We start from the raw sequence: 21,541 nt of genomic DNA, 5'->3' as shown, positions 1-21,541 counted from the left end.
CCTGGTCATCAGAAGCACCTCGGTGCAATCCCACTGATCAGCCATGTGACCCTGAGGACCTTATTGACCTTTTCTGTGAAATGAGAATAACCACCCTTCCTCAATGTCACTGTGAGGAGAAATGAGATAAGGTCTTCCCATTCTAGGTGATTCAGTTACTCTCAGACGTCAAGTTACATAGGTCACAAGAGTTAGCAAGAAAACGTTGTTGGTATAAGATTATATTTTTTTAAAGTTACACTTTTTTTTATTTGTTTGCTCTTGCCGCTGTTGCTAGACAATTTTCTCTTAGATAATTCAGATGTCAACCTCAGCCCGGCCCAGGCCAAACCGTCAGTATTCTGAAGTATCCAAATAGGAATGGATGAAGAGGGCACCTGGGTGGCTCAGTCGGTTAAGCGTAGGCCTTCAGCTCAGGTCATGATCTCAGGGTCCTCGGATCAAGTCCTGCACCAGGCTTCCTGCTCTGGGGGAAGTCTGGTTCTCCCTTTGCTCCTCCTGCTTGTGCCTGCTCTCTCAAAAATAAGTGAAAATCTTAAAAAAAAAAAAAAAAGGAATGGATGAAGATTTACTGAACCCAAGTCTTTGGAATGGAGTAAGGACCTTGCCTCTAATCAAGACCACCACATGGTGGTCTCAACCATGAACATTTTCATGGTAGGTAGTACTGAGTGGACAGGGCACTGAATCGGGTTCTGATTCCACTGTTCATTTGCTGTGTGTTCTTAGCAAGTCATTTCTACTCTCTGGGCCTCAGTTTCCTTCTCTGCAATTGAAGAACATGGAAGAAATGATCCTTAGGGTACTCTGCAGCTTTCAAATTCTGTAACTTTTGTATCCAAGATCTTAGAAATGAGATGGGATCCCAGCAATTACTGAATTTCTTCATCTATAAAATGGGAAAATGAGCATAATAATAGTATGTGAGCCGACCTGTAAGATCCTTAGAATCGTGGCTGGCACCCTAGGGTGGGTGTTCTCACCTCCTTTGGGGGCTAGATGTCAGAGAACCCTCCCTTCCGTGGATGAGAGGGGAAATACGGATCTGTAATGTATGTGGTTGAAAGCGAACGAATCAACACTCAGTTCATTTCTAATCCATCCTAACTGCCCCCGCCACCCCCGGGGAAGCAGCCTCCGGACCTCTGATAAGCACCCCTGCCGCAAAAGAGGAAGCTGAAGATGCCATCAGAGGAAGAGGTTTTCCACCACCCGTGCCTGTATTAGCTCTTCTGGAGGGCAAAGAAGGAACCGATGAGCTCACTCTGGATCAGAGGCAGTGAGGAGGAGAGAGAGAAAGAGACTCAAATTTCCGGAACCTATTTCAGTTTTCTTTTCCGTTTTCTGCAATTTCACTTATGATACCAAGCAGTACGTGGCTGCTGTTTTGGAAACTCCCCTTGGGGGGGGGGGCGCCCCTTCTACTGGCCTGACTCTATAAAAGGGCCAGTCTCAGCTGCAGAAGATCCCCACAGAGGTTCCTGAGACAGCCGGTGGCTCTCACGCAGCCTCTACCAGCAGGTACCATGAAGGTCTCCGCAGCTACCTTTGCAGTCCTCCTTGCCACTGCCGCCTTCTGCGCTCCGGCCTCTGCCTCCCCATGTAAGTCAGGTCCCGACCACTGCTGCCTGGAGCCAGACCCTCACACTGGCCCAGACTTTGCCCTCCTTTCAGCTGCAGCATTTATGCTGTCTGAACCCGATAATTTACATTCCTATATATTGCTTTGCCCAGATGTCCAGCTGTCCCAAGAGATCTCAAAGCCACTTTATGGCAGGGACCCTCTCTGCTCAATTTTTCTGTCCTCAGCATCTACACCCAAGCCCTTCACGAGCTGAGTGTGGACCGACGCTGGGGATATTAGCAGGCAGAGGCAGCCTAGACGGACCTCGAAACACAGCTAACTCATGCCTATCACCAGCAGTGTTTCTAAGAAACTTCTAAGGTTGGGACAGTCCTATTCTACCCATTTCATAGAAGGAAAAAGTGGGGCTTGGGAGAGGATTTTAACTTTTTAACTTTTTATTTTTTTTAAGATATATTTGTGGTGGGGAGGGGAGAGTGGTGGGGAGGGGCCAAGAGAGAGGAAAAGAGAAAGTCTCCAGCAGACTCTCACTGAGCAAAGAGTCTGACACAGGGCTCAATCCCACCACCTCAAGATCATGACCTGAGCCGAAATCAAGAGTGGGACACTTAAGCAACTGAGTCACCCAGGCAACCTGGGAGAGGGTTTTTTTTTAAAGCCTTGTATGGATCAAGTATTATGCTGACTGCTCTGCATGTACCATGTCATCTAATACTTGCCACTACTCTTTGAGTGGCTGAGCTGGACTTTCAGATGGAGAAACAGGGGCCCAGAGGAGTCAAGTAACTTGCCTGAGGTCACATAGCTAGGAAGTGGGGAAACTGGTGTTCAAAGTTCTATCTGGCTTTTAAACACTCCGACTCTACTGGAAAGTGACAGCAGACACTTTCCAGTGTTGTCCTGAATTGACTGACCAACAAAAAGTCCTTCCTCTCTGTTCAGAGACCTTCTCACCATGCCTCAGCCAGAGGCTCCCAGGATGCAATACTCATCCTCAGGTCCCTCTTAGGGGTTGAGGCTGAGCCATGAAGTCTGAGTTTTGGAAGCCTCCTCCCAACCCACCATAGGTCTCAAAGAAACAAAGTTCTGAATCTATGGAGGATCCCAGGCAGGCAAGAATAAGGGCAAAGCGCCCAAGACGAGCTAGGAGGAAGTCTGGCATATCCATAGAACCAAAAGCAAAGGGATATGGTGTAGAAAGATACAAGTAAGGCTCAAGGATTAGATGACGGATTGCAGAGATCTTCTCAGTCCTCTGTTAGCATCCCCCACTCTGTTACAGTGTGTCCATGGCCAAGTGAATGTACCCAGCACAATACCCCGTAAGTAATGGCAATGAATACAGGGGTCTCCTTGCTTTCTCCTCCCAGATGCCTCGGACACCACCCCCTGCTGCTTTGCCTACATCTCCCGCCGACTGCCCTTCACCCACATCCAGGAGTATTTCTACACCAGCAGCAAGTGCTCCATGCCAGCAGTTGTGTGAGTCCCACAGTGAGACCTGTGGACCCTGGAGGGCAGGGAGGTGGGGGGCGGTGAGCAAGGGACACCTTTTATCCCAGAGCCAGTCCCCCCAGGAGCCCTTTAAGAGGGTGCCCTATCCACTCCTACCCATCTTCCAGCTGCTCAGGTAGCCATAGTTCCTCCCTCTGTAGCTTCCACCCACTATCACATAGAAAATTAGACAAGCAGTTCCTGGGGCTGTTCTCCCCACTTTGACGGACTAGGTCAGGTCTCTGATCTTTATGAGTAGGATTTGACTGTAATATGACCTACAATTCCCCTCCATGGAGAAAAGATCGACACAGTCATCTCTTTCCAATTAAGAATCCCACATTCCCCCATATCCCACACCCTACTGAATCCACCTATAACCTCAGAAGATCTAAGGAAGAGAGCTCAGGGCCCTAGTTACAGCCAAGTGTATTTAAAAGAAAATTATCAGTTGGTGAGGAAACAATGACATGAGATTCTCTTTTAAACATGCAAACTAATGCATTTGAAAAAATTAACAGTCTACTACCTAGAAAGTGCCTACACTCTATCAAATGCCTTACTTATACCTAAATTTCAGCACAACAACCCTTACAGGTATGTGTAACTCTCTCCACGTTTTAGATAATGAATCTGAGACCCAGAGAGGTTTGGTGAGTTGCACAGTAAGTGAGGGATAGAGCCTATTCTTGGAGCCTCCTCTTTCTACTACGGAAAGGTCAACAGTGATAATTGCTTAAGAAATTAAAGATAGAGACTTAAAAAGTGAAAATGGGGGTAATCATGAAGTTTCCTATCTAACAGTAATGCCTTTTTTTTTTTTTTTAAAGATTTGTGAAGAGGGAGAGAGAGAGCACACAAGCAGGGGGAATGGCAGGCAGAGGGAGAAGCAGGATCCCCCCAGAGCAGGGAGCCCAATGCAGGGCTCAATCCCAGAGCCCTGGGATCATGACCTGAGCCAAAGGCAGACAGTTAACTGAGCCACCCAGGCATCCCACAAAGTTTTTTAATCCAAAAATTCCTGGGATACTTGCAAAGCTATAGGTATTCAGAATTGGCTTTCGTTCTGGTGAGTCCTTCAAAGGACGGTGGTAATTCTTTCATCTTAACTACTTATTACTTAACTACCCATTTTATCTCTGAAAATAAGTATTTTTCAAAAGAAAAAAGTCTTATTTGAGTGCCCGTTACGGGCAGGTAAAGATAAATAATAAGCCACGATCCCTGCCCTATCGGACTCACAGTCTGATACAAGGAAGAGACAGGTGCAGAGCGACTAGAGCAACCCTTGCACAAAGAAACATTACAAAAGGAGAGAGGGAGCACATCCGGCCTCAGAGGTGAGGGAACCTTTGCTGCAACAGGTGTTCGAGAAAAGCCCGAGGGACTGGGGACATTAGGCCGAGCAAACGCTGCCAGGACTATCCTTTGGTTGAGGCAGCGTTCCCATGTAGAAAAGAAAGGAAGGTCTCGAGTGTCCACACGAGGATGCAAAAGCATTAGAGCGAGTGAGAGGAGCTGGCACAGGGAAAGCCTAGAAAGTCAGGTTCAGTTAAGAGGCTGTTACGGTTACCCAAGTGAGCGGTATTGAGGCTCAACAGGACCTGAAGGGGAAGGGAAGGAGAGACGGGGTAGAAAACCATCACAGGAGGAGTCAGCAAGCCCTGGCAGGTGAGGGGAGGTCAGGAGCAAGGCCGAGAGGGGGTTAAGGGATACTTAGGTTTCTACCCAGATGGCTGGAGCAGTGCAGACTCCCCCCTTCCCCAAGTCTCAAGGAAGAGCTGTTGAAAGAGGAAAGAGCCCAAGCACCAGCACAAAAACCCTGCAGCGATGTCCAGCAGGGAGCGTGAGAAGAGGCCGGAGATAGGACATTTTTTGATAGGAGGAAAGGGTCTCCTGAGATGAGAGTGGCAATCTTTACCAGAGTCTTGGTGAGCGCTGGCTCCAGTCAGCCTAGGTTAGAATCCCAGCTGTGCCTGTTGGCAGCTGCAGGAGCTCGGAGCCATCAAGCAGTTAACCCCTCTGAGCCTCCATTTCTCCATCTGTGAAATGGAGTCAAAGGGAGAACAAGGAAATGAAACATGAAGTTGGAATATATCCTAGCATACAGCCTGATAAGTGTTAACTTCTCCTTCTCCAAATGTACTGTTGTACACACAGAAGTGACAGGTAAAACTTGAGCAAAAGCAGTTCATTCACTAACTCACTCGATAAACACCTATTAAGCGCCCGCCCTGTGCCAGACCTAGGGCCAGAGACTGGGGAGAAATATCCAGAAAAGGGCAGCAATTCTGAGAACACCAGCACTCAAGGGGCAGGCCAAGGAGGCTGCTCCCAAGAGAACAGGCAGGAAGAGAAGCAGGAGGGAAGTCAGGCACGTAAGGGGTCCCCAAAATGGGGGTAGGGAGAGAAGCTTAGCCAGAAGGGATTGTTCCTCAGTCTCACATTCTTCAGGAGGAAATGGAGGCCTGAGAAACCCTCAACCCAGATATTCGTTTCCTGCCCTTTTGATTTCCTGGCCACAGGCTGAGGGGGCCGAGAAGAGAGGATAGCAAGTCTGTAGGATTTCCTGTCTGACTCGTGGCTTGAACAAGGGCAGGGGCTTGGTCTGAAGCTCCCTCACCACCCCAAATAAGCAAACAAACACTAGGAGGCATGAGAGCCCAACATACTCCACCTGCTCCCTTTCTCTCCTCTGCACACTAGAATGGAAGGAAGAGAGATGGCCAAGAGGCTCGGAATCTCAGAAAAGGAAAGGCGGCTTCCTGGAGCACAAACACTATCCAGGATAGAACTTCAGAAGAAACCAAGAAAGCCTCATGGTCACCAGACGACCTAAGTCTTCACTTTGTCTGAAAACATCTGGGCTCCTAAAGGTGCAGGAAAACATCCTAAAGAAGCCAAAAGGAGAAAGGTCCAAGTAGACAGGCCTGGCCCCAAAGTAACATGTTAACAGACAGCACTGCTCTAGGCCTACAGTCTCCCCTAGATAGAAACAGTCTCCCAGCAAACAGGTGGGGCAGGCAGCTGAACTGAGGCCAAGCCCCGCAGGCTTTTATACCTCCAGCCCTGCCATCAACACCTGTGGAGATAAGGCCTCGACCTCCCAGAGGCCTCCGCATGCCAGCCCAGTAATTGGCAGAAGTGCTTTGACCATGGCTATTCCCTGGGGCCACTGACCTCTCTGAGCGCTGATGCCCAGTACCAAGACCTTTGGTGTTATGTTCCTCTGATCCCGCCTAAAGAGGAATCCCACAACATTCCAATACATGCCTGGTATTTTCCAAAACTTCACAATACTATCTCATTGTGAGTCTCACAACAACAGTGCAAAGTAGGAATTATTTCTATCTATATTTTAGAGGCACTCAAATAGATTTGGAGGCCCTAAGTGATTTGCCAGGGTGAATCCACTCATGAATAATGAAATCAAGACTCAGGGTCATGTCCTTCTGTCATTCACACACACACACACACTCAGATGTATTCATTTGTTGAGTGTCTACCATGTGTCTACTGCGCTATCTAGAGCCAAATCGCGTGTTTGGTCTTTTTAGCACTTCTTATCTCTCACCTACTCAACCATGACTCAGTTCCTAGAAGACACCTTTTTTTCTCACATCTTGAGCACCCGGCACAGGGTCTAAAATCAAGAAGCCCTGAGAAAAGGCTAGTGGTTGACCAGCTCAACCCTGGACTCCTCAGGCTCCACATGCCCTTACCTCTTCAGCCTGCACGGGTTTGGTGGGAGTTAAAATACACACAGATCTGCTTTTAGCTTGGAGCCCTACAACCCAACAGGAGAGGAAATATCCTTTCCTTAAAAGCTACAAATCCAGCCATACGGAGCTCCGAGGGTGCCCCACCCCAGTACCATCATCGTCGTCCCTTTGTGGCTCAGTCCACCTCATCCCCAAAAATGGCTGTCGAGTGCTGACCAGGTCTCATCCTTTCCTCTTCTCCCACAGCTTTGTCACCCGGAAGCACCGCCAAGTGTGTGCCAACCCACAGAAGAAATGGGTGCGGGACCACATCAACTCTTTGGAGATGAGTTAGGATGGAGGGCGTCTTGAACCTGAACTCATGCAAACTTCCCTAGTGCTTCTTGTTCTTGTCCAAACCCCTACTCTCACTTCCCCCTGGGAGGACACCTCATCCAGCAGCAGCTATAAAAGCCTCCTCCACCTAAAGCTCCCAAGGGCTCCTGAGGCTCTGCCTTGTGCACACGAAGCCCCTCAACTATTTGGTCCTAACTCTGCAATCAGAAAGGAAGTCAGCCTGCCTTGGGAGGCGAAGAAAGGAGGAAAACTGGGCTCCTTCGGTAAAACCCTGTGGCCACAGCTCCTCTCTCAGCCCCTCACTGGGAAGGGCTGACTGGCACAATGTGAGAAATCAGCTTCCCATTAAAACTCTCCATGCAAAAAAAAAAAAAAAACAACAAAACTCTCCATGCAGTTACCAAGCTGGCTCCTGGTTTGATCGCCTCCTCAGGAACCCTCCTTCCTCAATTTAACTGTCCTGTCTTTTAAGCGTTCTTTAGCAGACTGTGTGTTTGTGTGTCTTCAAGTATTTTATTAGGAGTTCAGATCAAATCTTTATAGACTGTTCCCTAGTTTGGATTTGGCTGATCGCTTCCTCATAATTCGATTCAGGTTAAACATTTCTGGCGGGGACAGCACATGGCTGACACTGTGTTTCTCAGGGCAGCACATCAGGTTTTGTGTTCGTTTATTGGTGATGTTGAGTCTGATGGCCTGACGGCCCAGGTTTTCTTGCCACAGCGAGCTCGCTGCTGTGTGCCAGGCACTAGGCCAGACATAGGAGGTTGGAGGGGAGAATGAGAGATGAGCCACAAGCCACAATCTTTAACTTCAGGCAGATTAAACTTATGATTAATACCGAAAGGAAGCAACTGTTCAAAAGACTGTGGTCACGTTGGGAGTGGGGGAGTTGGGGGGGGGTGGTGACACCACTGAACGGGGTGAGACAGGGTGCCTGGGGGAGAAAAGAGACATCACAGATGAGATAACTTTTAAATGAAGTTTGAAAGATTGGAGAAACAGTTCAGCAGGTAGGAAAGGCCTGCAGGTAGAGGGCACAGCATATGCAAAAGTAGGAGGGTCGGAAGGCAGTTCTTCACTGCCTTCTCATAGAGAAGAGCTCTGTCTCTCGCTCCTAAAGAGGGAGGTGTGTGTTTAAACGGGACTTTCCCACTCCTGCCATTCTCCTGGTGACTAATCCTAAGAACCACCTGTGCCCTTCCCATGGGCTGATGTGCCTTGCCTCACCACAGTCCCTCTGGCTCCCAGACAGGCATGACTTTCCCACTTTTCAGATGAGGAAACTGAAACTCTCAGAGGTCAAGTGAATGACCTTGACTAGCTCAAGGCCACAGGCTGGAGACTCCAGGGGTGGGGCCTGGGGGGGGGCGGGGCTCAAGAATGGAACCGGAATCTTCCATTTACCTAGGAGATCAGGTTGCTCAACACTTGGAAGCTTCTACCCACAGAAGCCCCAGCCCCTCACCAGTCCCTCTTGTCCCACAGAGGACAGGTCTCCCCCAGTTGCGCCCCCACACTCCCAACAGCCTTGTATTGCCTGGGTTTCCTGTGACCCCACCAGGAGAAGAGGAGTATGGCCTACGAAAAATCAGCTGATATCTTTGATATCTCCAGGTCGATGTTCAAGTACCCATGGCTGGAATACCCAGAAAGGACCAAAGGTGAGGCTGGAATAGACAGGAACAGAGTCAGGGGTGCAGTCTGCAAAGAAAAGCTCCCTGTCTCTCCCAAGATAGGGGTCAGCAAATCCACAGGAAGGGTGAGGGCAGGTCACTGGACACTTGGTGGCTCCCCATGGCCTTCAAGGTAAGCTCCAGGACCCTCAAAGATGGGACATCTGTCTTCCCAGCTTCCGCTCCCACATCTGCACCCTGCTCTCTACCACCTCCCAGTCTTTGAAAGAAGTTTTCCCCGTGCCTAAGGCTCTTCCCCCTTATCTATTGGGCTAACCCCTAGGTGGATTAAACGTAGCCTCTAGCAAACCTTCCCTGATCCTCCCAGGCAGGTTAGGGGCCTTATCTGTACCACCTGTGCCTCTAACCTCACACTTGTCTCCCTTCGTTAATCATGAGTAAACAATTCTGTCTCACCAGCTAGATCCATGGTTCTCAAAGTGGGGTCCCAGGACAAGCAGTATCGGTATCTTGCAAATCCCCAGCCCCCACCCTAGATCTACTGACTCTATACTCAGAATGAGTGCCAGAAATTGGTTTTAAGAAGCTCTCCAGGTGATTCTACGGCACATTCAAGTCTGAGAACCACTGAACGAAACCACTGGTTTTCACCATCAGCTGCACACTAGAATCCTCTGGGGAGCTTTCTGAAAGGCCTAGGCCCTATCCCCAGAGCATCAGATTCAATTAGTCTGATGTAGGGCCAAGGCATGTTAAAAGTTCCCCCAAATAATTGTAACATGCAGCATTCACTATATGCTGATTAAATGAATGCCTGAACGGATGATTCTTAGCCCACCATTTGTACCACAGAACTCAGAAAAGTCATGGCTCCTGTTCACCTGCCCTTGTCCTGCTACCAGGTAAGACCTCTAACTTTGCCCCCCGGGGGAGCTTTGTTGAAGTGGGAGGAACAGCAAACTGCCCCTTTCCTTTAAGGCCAGGTCACAAGGAACAGTTACACTCATCCCTGGGGCTGGCTGCTGTTAATTCCTGTGTGACCTTGGACAAGTCACTTCCCCTCCCTGAGCCGCAGGAGCTTCCTCGGTCCCAGGTTCCGTTTGTGGAGTTGCTATGAGATACTATCTATAAGGCTCAAGCTATGCAGGCAGTGCTTAAAAAGGAGTCATTTTTATTCATTGACGGAGGGATCCTCATAGATTTGCCAGACAGAATACTGGGTCCCCAACTAAATCTGAATTTCAGATAAATAATGTTTCTATATAAATATGTCCCAAATATCGTAATCAATACCTAAAATCTAAATTTACCTGCACATCCTGTTTTTTTTTTAAATTTGCTTGGTTTTCATTAAATCTGACAACACTTCTCATTCTGAGTCTGCACTCCACTTTCTGAAATCACGGCAATCACCTGACAACCTTGACTATGATCTTCTCAGTCGCCACACTGGGAACCACTGGCTGAAGCCCCCCTTGCTTGTTGCTCAGAAAACTGACTCTGACAAATCCTGGAGAAGAGATAGGAGTGAATTCTAGCCACATCTGCAGAGAGAAAGTCCCCTGAGCCACCCACCACCCTCCACTTACAATCAGAGCTGCAGTTTCACGACTGTTTAAGAGAGAAGTTGTTTAAGGAAATTCTGCCTTTCCAAGTAAACTATTAAGTTCCACAAAGGCAGGGATGATGACTGCCTCCCCAGCACCTAGCACAGGGGTTGGCATTCAGTAGGTACCCCTAAGTATCTGCTGCACGCCTGAATGAAGGGGCAGTAGCCTGTCTTTTCCCCTCTTCACTCCACATCTTCCTCACCCTTTGCCTTTTCATCTCCTTGCCCAGATGGCCTTTTCAAAGTGCTTTGAGATCCTCAAATAGCCAAAGGGTATACTCAGATTGGTTTACAGATCAACAATGGCTCCACAACCTTTTTCTCATTTGTTCTATGCAACAAGGGGTACAGAAAGAACAAGGATTATTAGCTCCATTCTGCAGATGAGAAGACTGAGATTTTGGTGGGTGAAGTCACTTGCCCAAGTCACACAATGGGTAGGAGTTCTCTGACTCTAGCTGAGATGAGAGACTAAAGGGCGTCCCTCTCACCTAGTCCCGTTTTTATCCTGGTCATTTTCCTGGCTGAGGAATATCCCCTACCCCTGCTGTGCCATTCCCACCCCCTCAGATGCCAAAGGAAGAGTTTCCCCCCAGCCCAGAGTGCTGGAGGCAGCACCCAAGCAAGCCACATTCAGTGCCTTATTGCTACTTCAAGAAGCCTGAGATCTACACACACTGGCACACTCTGTATGATCAGCGACAGGAACGGGAAGCCCAGAAAATGTTGCGGAAAATGAGAGATCACCCTAGGTGTGCTTTGCCCCTCCCTCTTCCCCAGACCCTTCATACATTCTAGGAAAGAGAGGAAGGAGAAGGAAGGAGTGGAATAAGGGGCGGGACAAATCAGCTTACAGATCCCAGAGAGGAGCCTGGGGTAGGAGGAGGAGCATCTGTCTTCCTCCGATCTCTGAGCTGGGCTGAGGACCAAGAGCAGAGGATCGTCTGTGAAGTGCGAAGGAGGAAACAAGGGGACCAAGGCTGCCTATGCAATTTTTCACACAGGCAACTCAAAGAGGACACGCCCATCCAAAAATTCCATCTCCCTATGAGCAAGCTGACTGTAAAATCTCAGACAGGATCCAAGCCCTCAGACCCTACTGGGAACCCCCTGAAGTGGCAAAGATTAAAGGTCAAGGGCCATGGTGGGAGGGAGAATGGGGAGACTCCCTTTCTGTGGGTGCCCTTACCTTGGGCTCACATTATCCTTCAGCCCTCAGTCCCTGCCTACAAAATGGAGGGAGGAAAGGAAAGGGGATTGGATGAGCTCCTCTCTGTTTGAAGTTCTACAACTGTATTAATTCCTTTCTTCCTCTCTCCTGGCTCCCTTGGGTGGGCAGGAACTCACAAAAAGCCTGGAATCTCCCAGAGAGCAGGAGCAGTTCTATGCAGCACAGGTGAGAGGTGGCAAGGGTGCTGGAACATGGCCACAGGTAGGAGTTGGCTGAGCTGGGGAGTAGAAAGATGCTTGCGGGGAGGTGGACAGTATTCCAAGACAAAACTCCAGCTGTGTCCAGAGGATGTAACTGATGGGGGTGGTGCCTGAGCTCTCTTCCCTTTCTTCCACCCCTGTTCTTGCAGGCTCTGGGATGCCTAGGCATCAGTGACAAGCTTGTCATGGAGGCACTATGGCAGGCGGTGAGTCTGGGGCTGCATGGAGCACATAAGAGGAGGAAACAGGGTCTGAGGTATGTTGAGCATGGGCACAGGGGCACAGACAAGGCTCACCAGGGTGCAAGGATGCTGGGTCAGCTGCAGTGAGGAGAGAGCTGCCAGTGTACAGCATGCCCCATCTCATGCCCTTGGCTTCCTTGAAGGGCAGCTTGGTGGGGCTAAGGGAACCTGAAGGTCCCCTCTGTCTAACAGAAAAGACCCTCAATTAAAAAGCAGAAAAGAACTGGGACTGAGTTCATTCTCTACCTTAACCGAATCAATGCCCTGTGCTTATAGGCCAATTTATAATGGGGAACATGCGTTTTTATCCATAGTCTCATTTAAATATTACAGATTAGAAATAGGCAGAGGTATCTCATTTTTTCTAATGATAAAATGGAATCTCTGAAAGTGAGCCAAGTGACTCGCCCAAGGTCACATGGCTACTAGAGACAAGATAGGGATCTGAACAAAAGTCTTACTCCGGAGTTGTGTTCCTTCCATTGCACCATCCTGCCTATCGTCCTGTGTATGAGCATAGACAGGTTACTCTCTAGACCTCGGTTTCCTCACTTGTAAATGAAAAGTTAAGCTGAGATGATTCTTAATGTTCTGACATTCCATCACCATACGGCATATCTCCACTACCTGCCTCTTAAATCAGGCCCATACTGGTCCAGAGAAAGTGAAGTATGAGGCCTGTCGAAGCCTGGCCATGCTGGGTGAGTATGTCCCCTCTCTGGGAGGGGAGTGGGGGAAAGTGAAAAAGGAAGCAGTGTAGCCCCTTTCCCCTTTGGGTAAGGATACCCACTTCTACCTAGCATTTGGCAGGATCTGGGAACTCGCCTTGGTACTGTGGGCAGAGAGAGGAAAGTGGGGTGAAAGGGAGAAGAGATTAGGAGGGAGGGGTTGGGGCCCTGGAACTGCAGCCATGCTCCGCCAGCTTCACTAGTGTCCTGGGAGAACGGGCAACACCTCAGGATCCAGAACACAGAACTTCTGTCTTTAGGGCACAGTGGAGTCCAATGGATCCTGGCAGAGAGGAATATCCCTGAGGCTCTGCCCTGACCTGAGGACCCTCCCTTGTCCAGGTTGCCTGCAGAAGCACGTGATCCAGGTTCTCATCACACAGCTGAAGGGACAAAATGAGGGGCGAAGGATGGATTCTCTGACAGGGCTACGAGCGGCTCTGAACTCTTGGGCTGCTGTCCCCAAAGACAAGGTGATTGGGAGGAGAGTCAGTAACTAGGGCAGGTAGGACAAGGTAATTGATGGTGCTGGCTGCGTTAGGTCAGGGGAAAGGTAACCTAGCTCCTAGCCTTGATGGGAGAAGACACTGTCCTTGTGGAGTTCCCTGTGGAACAGCTTCCCTGAATAGAAGCGCTGGCGTGGCCACGGAGGAGTCACACAACCCCTGAGAAGCCGGCTTGCGGAGCCGCAGTTTCCAAAATGGAGATAGTCACACTCATCATGATGAGCAGTGAGTAATGCACAGGACGGCTAAATCACTAAATTGAAACCGAACACTGTATATTAACTATACTAATACAACACTTTATTAACTATATTTCAATAAAAACTCAAGAACATATAACAAATGAAATGGATAGTAATTATAGCGTTGTTGAGATTAAATGAGATAATGTATGTAAAGCACTTTGTTCAATGCCTGTGCTTTTTAAATGGTAACAATTATCATCCCTAAAATAAACTACTAAAGAAAAAACCTCTCTCAAGAGGGGAAAGGGAGGGGTGCCTGGGTGGCTCAGTGGGTTAAAGACTCTGCCTTCCACTCAGGTCATGATCCCAGGGTCCTGGGATCCAGCCCCGCATTGGACTCTCTGCTCAGCGGGGAGCCTGCTTCCCTTCCTCTCTCTCTGCCTCCCTCTCTGCCTACTTGTGATTTCTGATGTCAAATAAATAAATAAAATCTTTAAAAAAAAAAAAGAGGGGAAAGGGATCAAAAGAGTCTGCAACACTACTCAAATTTTTTCCCATTTAGGGTCACCTTACTTTGACCCCATCACTGCTCTGTGTGAAATAGAAGTCCTCATTCATCCATTTACTCAACAAATATGTATTAAACAGCTGTCACATGCCAGGCACTGTCCCAGGCCCTTAAGATACACCAGGGGACTCAACAGACTAGGATCCCCTGCTCTTGTGGAGTTTACTTTCCAGTTAGGGAGACATATAATAACCAGAAAACTTAATTATATGGTATGTTAGAGGTGACAGGTACAGTGGAAAAATTAGGTAGCAGCGTGAGGATAATCAGGAATGCCAAATGGGGATGGGACTAGGCTGCAGTTTTAAACACAGAAGGGAGGGAAGGCTTGAGCAAAGACATGAAAAAGGTGAAGGTGTTAGCCTTGCAGATATCTGAGAGAAGGCATTCCCCGCAGAAGGGCCAATCAGTATAAAGGCTCTAAGGCAGGAGCATGCAGGCCAGTGTGGCTGCAGTGGAGTGGAAATAGAGAAAGTAGCAGAAAATGAAGGACGGTCAAAGTGGTTAACAGGAGACTCAATCTAGACTGACTAGATCTACTAGACTAGATCATTACTACATCATTGCTTCTGGATGACTTCAAGTACCTGGACTTTTACTCTGCATGAAGTAAGGAACAAAGCAGTGACATAATCTAACTTATATTTCAAAAAGGTTCCCTTTGCTGAGAAAAGATGGGAGATGGGGGTAAGGGCATCAGGTAGAGGCAGAAAGACCAATTAGGAGCTACTGAAGCAATCCTGGGGAGATAAAATGGTGGCATGGACCATGGTGGTTGCAATGGGATTAGTAAAACTCTTGACAGGTTGAAGCCACTACAAAAGACAGTGAAGAAAGAAGGATGAAGCCAACTAAGAGGTTCTTGAAAACAGAACGGGTTTGGAGGTAATAGCAGAAGTCCAGGCTTGGACAAGTTATGTTTGAGACATCTACTGGACCTCCAAGGGAGAGAGCAGGTAGAGTTGTATGTACAATTTCGAGTTTTTATAAACTGAACCAGAGAAAGGAATTTATGAGTTGTTGGCATATACACAGCATTTAAAATCATTCAATTAGATGAGATCACTAAGGACCAAGTATAAAGTCTTGGGGCATCGAATATTAAGAGCTCAAGGAGACGGTTGTTAGAAGCAGACTGGTATGTGTTGGGGGTACAATGAAGAGGGTGTGAGCAGAAAGAAGAGAAAGGCAGACATATTCTTTCTTCAGTGCTGTGTCCCAGTGGTACAGCTGCATGAATCAAGATTGTATACCTTCGCTATAGTTGTCCTAAAGATACAGCTAGAATTGATACTGGTAGGCCCTTGTCTGAAACAGAGAGAAGGGATATAGCCAGTAAAGAAATTGAAAAGAATAAAACTGAGACTTAAGAAGTAATTCATACTGGGGTGCCTGGATAGCTCAGTGGGTTAAAGCCTCTGCCTTCGGCTCAGGTCGTGATCTCAGGGTCCTGAGATAGAGTCCTGCATCGGGCTCTCTGCTCAGCAGGGAGCCTGCTTCCCTCTCTCTCTCTGCCTGCCTCTCTGCCTACTTGTGATCTCTCTCTGTCAAATAGATAAATAAAATCTTTAAAAAAAATAAAAAAATAATGACAGCTGGCCATTAGGTAGGAAGACAACCCAAGAGTATGGAATTCTGAAAACCAAGTGAAGAACATATGTCAAGGAAAGGAATCAAACCAATCACATCAAATAATATAAGGACTAAGAACTGACACATAGATTAACAATGCAGGAATCCTTGATTATCTTAACAATTTTGGTGGGGTCATGGGGTTGTAGGTCTGACAGAAGGAGTTTAAGAGTGAACAGGAGGGAAGAAATTAGAGATGGCAAGGATGGACAACTTTCCAAGTTTTGCTTGCAAGGGCTATAGCTGGCACCAGGGGTGGATTTTAGGGGAAAAAAAGAAAAATAATGGCATGTTTCTATGGTCCAGTAGTTAAAAAAATTATAACTTTGAAGAAAGAGTTGTGATTACGTGAGAAGAGATAAGCTCTAACATACAAGTGGAAAGACTGACTTTAGACAGTCAGAGTCCATAGTCATAAGTGGAGGGAAGAACGATATGGGTGCAGGTGTTGGACAGAAATGGTGGTCGGTGCCTCTGGAACTTCTCTTCCAGTTGCTTGTATTTGCTCAGTAAAGTAGGAAGCAAGATCATCAGCTGAGAGTTAAGAATGGAGGAGGAATAAGTGTTGGAGGTTCCAGAGGACAGGCTGTGAATCAGGAGGGTGGGAACAAGAATTGCCCAGGGAAAAACAGTCTGATTACTAGTAGCACTAAGGGTCTACATGAGGTTTCTGTTCACACACCTAAAGCAAGATCAGTTATCATGACTGCATGCTTTTCTCCAGAAGTGCAGGTACAGAGTAAGTGGAGTGTTGACTACAATGAAGCAAGAGGAGGTAAAGGAGTGAGGCAAGCAAGTGACTATAGTAGGACCACGGAGTTTAAGCTGGGTAGAGAGGGAAGAAAATGAGGAGCAATGAAAAGGTGCTCCGTGGACTGTTAATCCTTGCAGAGTCCAACAATTAATGGCGACAGCATGTGAGTTAGAAAGATAGGAGGTGATGGTCAGAGAGTGGGATCCATGAAATGGAGATCATGGAACAGTCACAGTAATGGATAATGATAAAAACCTGTGAAAACTACTGGCTGACATAGAATGGTGGACAAGAACAAGATTATTGGAGAACAGGAGTAGGATCAATGACATGTATTTTTTTAAATGTCAGGAATTAAGGCAGCAGAAGTGTTGAAGAGAGCGACACGCATCCATCCACAAGATAAAGTCCTAGAGAAATGAGGAAATAAGCCCTAGGAGCAAGTGGAGGACAGCACAAATAAGGGGAAGTGGGTGAAATAATCTGAGGACATGAGGAGGAGGGACTGTGCTCTGAAAGTAGCAGTGAATGGCCCTCTTAACAAAGGCCGGCTGAAAACATAGTCCCCCTGCCCATGTCACTCCTTGTCTCCCTCAGAGAACTCAAATTGGGGATGAAGAGAAGTTGGTACCTGTGTTGCAGATGCTGATAAATAAGTCATCGAATGAAGCAGCTGTGGAGGCAGCCCTGTGCTTGGGTTTCCTGAGGCCCTGCAGCAACACAGCCCAAGAGTTCTTGCTGCACTGCCTGAGCCAAGGGTCTAAAACGCAGCAGATGAAGGTGTGAGGGGCAGGAGGCTGGGCTCCCTGGGGAGCGCTGGGGAACCAGAGGCTGGTGCTGACTTTGGTACAGTCTGGAGCCCATCATACTCAAACAGAGAAATGAAGCTTCAGTGGAGGGCATTGTGGGGCCCTCTGTGTGTCTGTGAATATGTATATACACGAGTAAGGGGTCACACAGATGTAAGTGTACATGTGTCTGTATATATTTGATTTGTATGAGTGTTCATTTATAAATGTGCACTATGTGCATACATGAACTTATTTTCTCACTCAAAAGGCAAAGAGGCAGGAGAATGGACCCCATCTGTTCCCCATGAGTTTTAGGCTCAGCCCTCAAGCTTCCCTGGCTGTCCAGATACCTCTTGGCCCTGTACACCCCACCCTACTCTGCCTGCCCCCCACAGGCACTCAGGATGCTGGTCAAGATGATGCACATACACACGGCCACAGTCACCAGGGCCATCCTAGACCAGCTGTGCTGTTCTTGTGTCCTTGAGGTAAGCTCTCAGACTGCCGAGGACCCTTTCTTCTCCAGCACTAGCACAGGGTGAGGGATGAGGAAGAGAGTCTATCCTTCACACCTACCCTCAGCACCGCTTTGAAGCCACCCAGATGCTCAAGACCGTTGGGCTGGAAAAGATCCAGGCACAAGGGCTGGAGGGATTCACATTTAACCTGCTCTGGAGGAAGACGTATAATGAACCTTTCCTTGTAAGTGAGACCAAAGTTCCCAAACCCAGACAGCCCAAACCCGCCTCCTTTCCCTTCTCTGAAGACCTCCGCTGGCTTGGCTCCCACCACACTGCCCCACAAAGTATCATATTCATTCTAAGGCACTAATGCACTCCCTGTTCCCATTCCCCTAATGGGGCCCATGTTTTCAACCCACCTTGCCTTTGCTCAGGCAGTTCTCTCAGTGAAAAGTGCCAAGTCATCCCTTCCTCCCTCTGCTCGAGGTGAAAAGCTGCCTCATGCTATTTATTCATTCCTCCCTCCTCCTGCATGTCACAGTAACATGGCTCCCGCAAGGCCAGTCCAAACGCCTCCCATGGGAACCTTTCCCAAACCACCTCCAACAGAATGAACCCTGCCTTCCTCTGTGCACCTTTGCTTTATCTTTATCGTAGCTTGTTACAGAACCAGCCACAGAACTTCTAAAGACATTTTTCTGAAATGTACATCAGATTGTGTCTCACCTCTGCATGATACTTTTCAGTAGTTCCCCAATGGCCTCAGGAAGGCTTACATTGCCCTTCAAGGCCTGCTTCCCTCTCTAGCTTCATCTCTTCCCCACTCCTGCTCAGGGCCACGCACCAGTTAAGCTTAAAATGATCCTGTCCTCATTTATACCTGTTATCCCAGTGTAATTCCTCAGAGTGCTCCACTTTGAAGAGTCTCAGTGTGGTCACCTAGCCAAACAAATATTTCCTGTTCCCTAACCTCTGTGTGCTCTCTCCTGCCTCTAAGCTTTTGTACATGCCCTCCACCCTGCCCAAAAATCACTCTGCTAGGGGCACCTGGGTGGCTCAGTGGGTTAAAGCCTCTGCCTTCAGCTCAGGTCGTGATCCCAGGGTCCTGGGATCGAGCCCCGCATCGGACTCTCTGCTCCGTGGGGAGCCTGCTTCCTCCTCTCTCTCCCTGCCTGCCTCTCTGCCTATTTGTGATCTCTGTCAAATAAATAAATAAAATCTTTAAAAAAAAAAATCACTCTGCTCCCAGCCCTCTACTGGTTAACTGCCCTTCACCCTCCAGGATTCGGCTGAGGCATTACTTCTTCCAGCAAATCTTGTTGGTACCCAGACTGAGATCCTCTTATGTTCACTCTATAGTTAGTTCAGTTGTAACACGACAATAGTGTGACTGCCTACTCACTGGTCTGCTTCCCCTACCGGATGAGTTCAAGGGAAGAGCCATATGTAGCACAAGGTCAATGTTCGGTGAAGGTTTGTGAGCACTTGAAGGTACACTCCCGCATTCCTTTTCTCTGTTATCCCCCTTTAATCCTCCTTCAGGCTATGAGGCAGGCTGTGGCTGAAATTGTGGAAGAGCTCAAGATGAAGCCTACAATGATGAATTTGGTGGAGGCGTGAGTGGCTGGGGCTGGGAGCTGCCGGAGCCAAATCCTAGGCTCTGGAAAAGGGGCCCAGGGTCAGAGAGAGCTGAAAATCTGATCCCAATTCTTATTTCTCACTTGCCCATGCCCCTGGCCAACTCACTCGTTGACCCCTGGGATTTTCTTTGTCTGTAATACCTACCACTCAGGGTTCCTATAAAATACGAGGATGTGAAAGGGATCTGTCAAAGGTAGAGTTCTGGACAGATGTGAGTTCTAATTGTCATTCAGTGCCTCCTGGCAAATTGCAGTTCCTGCCTTTCCCTTCCTAGCTCCTTTCTTGACCGAAGTACAAGTAACAAGAGGGAGCAATTGATGAAATTAGCACCATTCATTGGCCTTAGGCCTGACTCACTCTAGGCTTCGAGAAGGAACAACCAGCCTTCCTCCCCTACCCTCTAATTGGATAACACACTTTTTCCTTTCTACACAGGCAACTGATGAACTCAAATGCCACTGCACGCCAGGAAGCAGTCATCTCTTTGGTAAGGCCAGCTCTGCCCCTCTGACCACATGTGCTGATGGCAGGGGGAGCAGGCAATGAGCACAATTACTTAGGGGCAGAAAGGGCTATGAAGTTTGGGGAGGTTTGCTTATTTTAGAAATCCAGCCCTACCAGGAATTCAGGGGGTAACTTCTTTTTCAGGACAAGAGGTAGGTGGAATAAAGGACAGGAGATGGGTATGAGAGGCTTTGCTTAGATAGTCTTGACTCTTCTGGTGAACAGTATGCACTGGAACCCAATGCAGTGGCCGCAAAAGGGGAAGAAAGGGGTACTTTGGCTGGGGAGCCATAGTACCCCTTCTCTCCAGGCCACAGGGTCATCAGAGGGGGACTAGTATGGAAAAGAGCACCGATGGGGCATGTTCCTAGGCTGCCTACTTAAGTCACTCTCATTCTGCCTCTGCCAGGGCGTCCTGGGGATCCGAAGTCCGCAAGTGTACCACTTGCTCCTGGACATGCTAGACACAGAAAAGAGCCAGGCTGTGAAGAAAAGCGTAAGGCATTCCTGCCTACCTCTTCTGCTTCTCTACCCCTCCTCTAAGCCTCTCCTATCCATCCTCACCACTTGTTCTTTGTCAGGAGGGAGGAAAGGGGAATGAGTCTCAGACACTATCCCTTGACTTCATTCCTTGGGGACAGAGTGGCCTGTGGCCAGAGCACCCCCCCTCCCTGAGGCACCCCCTCTGCTCCCAACCTTGGCCTGAAGTGAGCCAGCCACAGGACCTTTGTTTCAATGCAGCTTCTAGAAACATTAACTCTCTTGGCCTCAATTGATCCCTGGATCCAAAACAAGCTGAAGAACAAGGTTCTCTGTGAATATGAGGCACTTAAGACTAATGAGGAGGAAGGGCCTACGAGGTTTCGGAAGGAGCCTGAGAACCTAGAAGAGTTACCTATCCAAGACTTCCGACTTGCACAGCTGAACCCCTTGTTTACTACGAAGTCCAGAGCCACACCAGACCAAAAGAAAAAGCTGAGTGCCCAGAAAGGCTCTGCCTTCCCACCCCGTTCCTCTAAACCAAAACACAGGGCACCGGCCACAGGGCCCTGGGTACCAAGGATCAGGAAGCAGCTCCGGATCCTTGCTAAAACCTCCTAATAGGTCAGTTCTTCGGACCAAGTCCCCACTCTCTCCCCAAGGATGCTTCTCAGGCTCCCCTGAGAAAACAATCTATACCTATCGTGCATGAATAAATGAGTGTCACTCTACCTATCACTGCTGGTCCTTGTCAGGGGCTGCACAGAAACTCAGGTCTCCTCTCTCCTGGCTGAGTATTAATTTACCTGGCCACATGTCCTTTTCACAAAGGGAAAGAGACAGAGCTGCTCCAGTAGCCAACCTGCCTCCCTAAATCAAGCCCTTGTTTATGCCCAGAATTGAATAAACCTCTGCCCAGAGTGGGCTGTAGAAGGAAAAGTAGGAGAAAATCTTGGAAAACTTGGCTCTTGGACCATTTCCTCCTACTAACTTGCCACCCCTCTTCACCACTTCCCAGTGGTCAGGAGGTAACGAGGCTATACTCAAGACCAACCATCTCGGTCTCATCACCACCTGCTTTCTGCCTTCCTCAGGACCATGCCGAGATAGGCCCTATTTACTCTCTAAAACTGCTTCAGTTTCTCCCATGTTTGTTCTAAAGGCCTGTTTCCCTTTGCCAATAGGACCTGGTACACCAATCCCAACAATCTATATCCTCCATCAGAAAGAAAAAA

General features: G+C 48.4%; 2 protein-coding genes across 2 annotated transcripts; both read left to right on the top strand.

The window, feature by feature from the left end:
- The first annotated feature begins 1,373 nt into the window (after positions 1-1,373).
- On the top strand, positions 1,374-7,288 carry CCL5 (C-C motif chemokine ligand 5). Its single transcript, XM_045983841.1, has 3 exons — positions 1,374-1,602; positions 2,956-3,067; positions 7,048-7,288. Exons 1-3 carry the CDS (start codon positions 1,527-1,529, stop codon positions 7,133-7,135), a joined length of 276 nt encoding a protein of 91 aa, XP_045839797.1. The 5' UTR covers positions 1,374-1,526; the 3' UTR covers positions 7,136-7,288.
- Positions 7,289-8,104: 816 nt separating this feature from the next.
- HEATR9 (HEAT repeat containing 9) lies at positions 8,105-20,927 on the top strand. Its single transcript, XM_045983840.1, has 15 exons — positions 8,105-8,801; positions 9,627-9,676; positions 10,954-11,135; positions 11,388-11,514; positions 11,723-11,779; positions 11,964-12,020; positions 12,700-12,757; positions 13,127-13,257; positions 17,027-17,209; positions 17,616-17,708; positions 17,803-17,922; positions 19,224-19,297; positions 19,758-19,809; positions 20,236-20,322; positions 20,568-20,927. The coding sequence occupies exons 1-15, from the start codon at positions 8,714-8,716 to the stop codon at positions 20,925-20,927; spliced, it is 1,719 nt and encodes a 572-aa protein (XP_045839796.1). The 5' UTR covers positions 8,105-8,713.
- The last annotated feature ends 614 nt before the right edge of the window (positions 20,928-21,541 follow it).

This window comes from Meles meles, chromosome 18 (assembly GCF_922984935.1).
Source record: "Meles meles chromosome 18, mMelMel3.1 paternal haplotype, whole genome shotgun sequence".
Classification (NCBI taxonomy): domain Eukaryota; kingdom Metazoa; phylum Chordata; class Mammalia; order Carnivora; family Mustelidae; genus Meles; species Meles meles.
The sequence above is the reverse complement of the archived record's forward strand: the minus strand, read 5'-3'. Positions and strand labels throughout refer to the sequence as shown.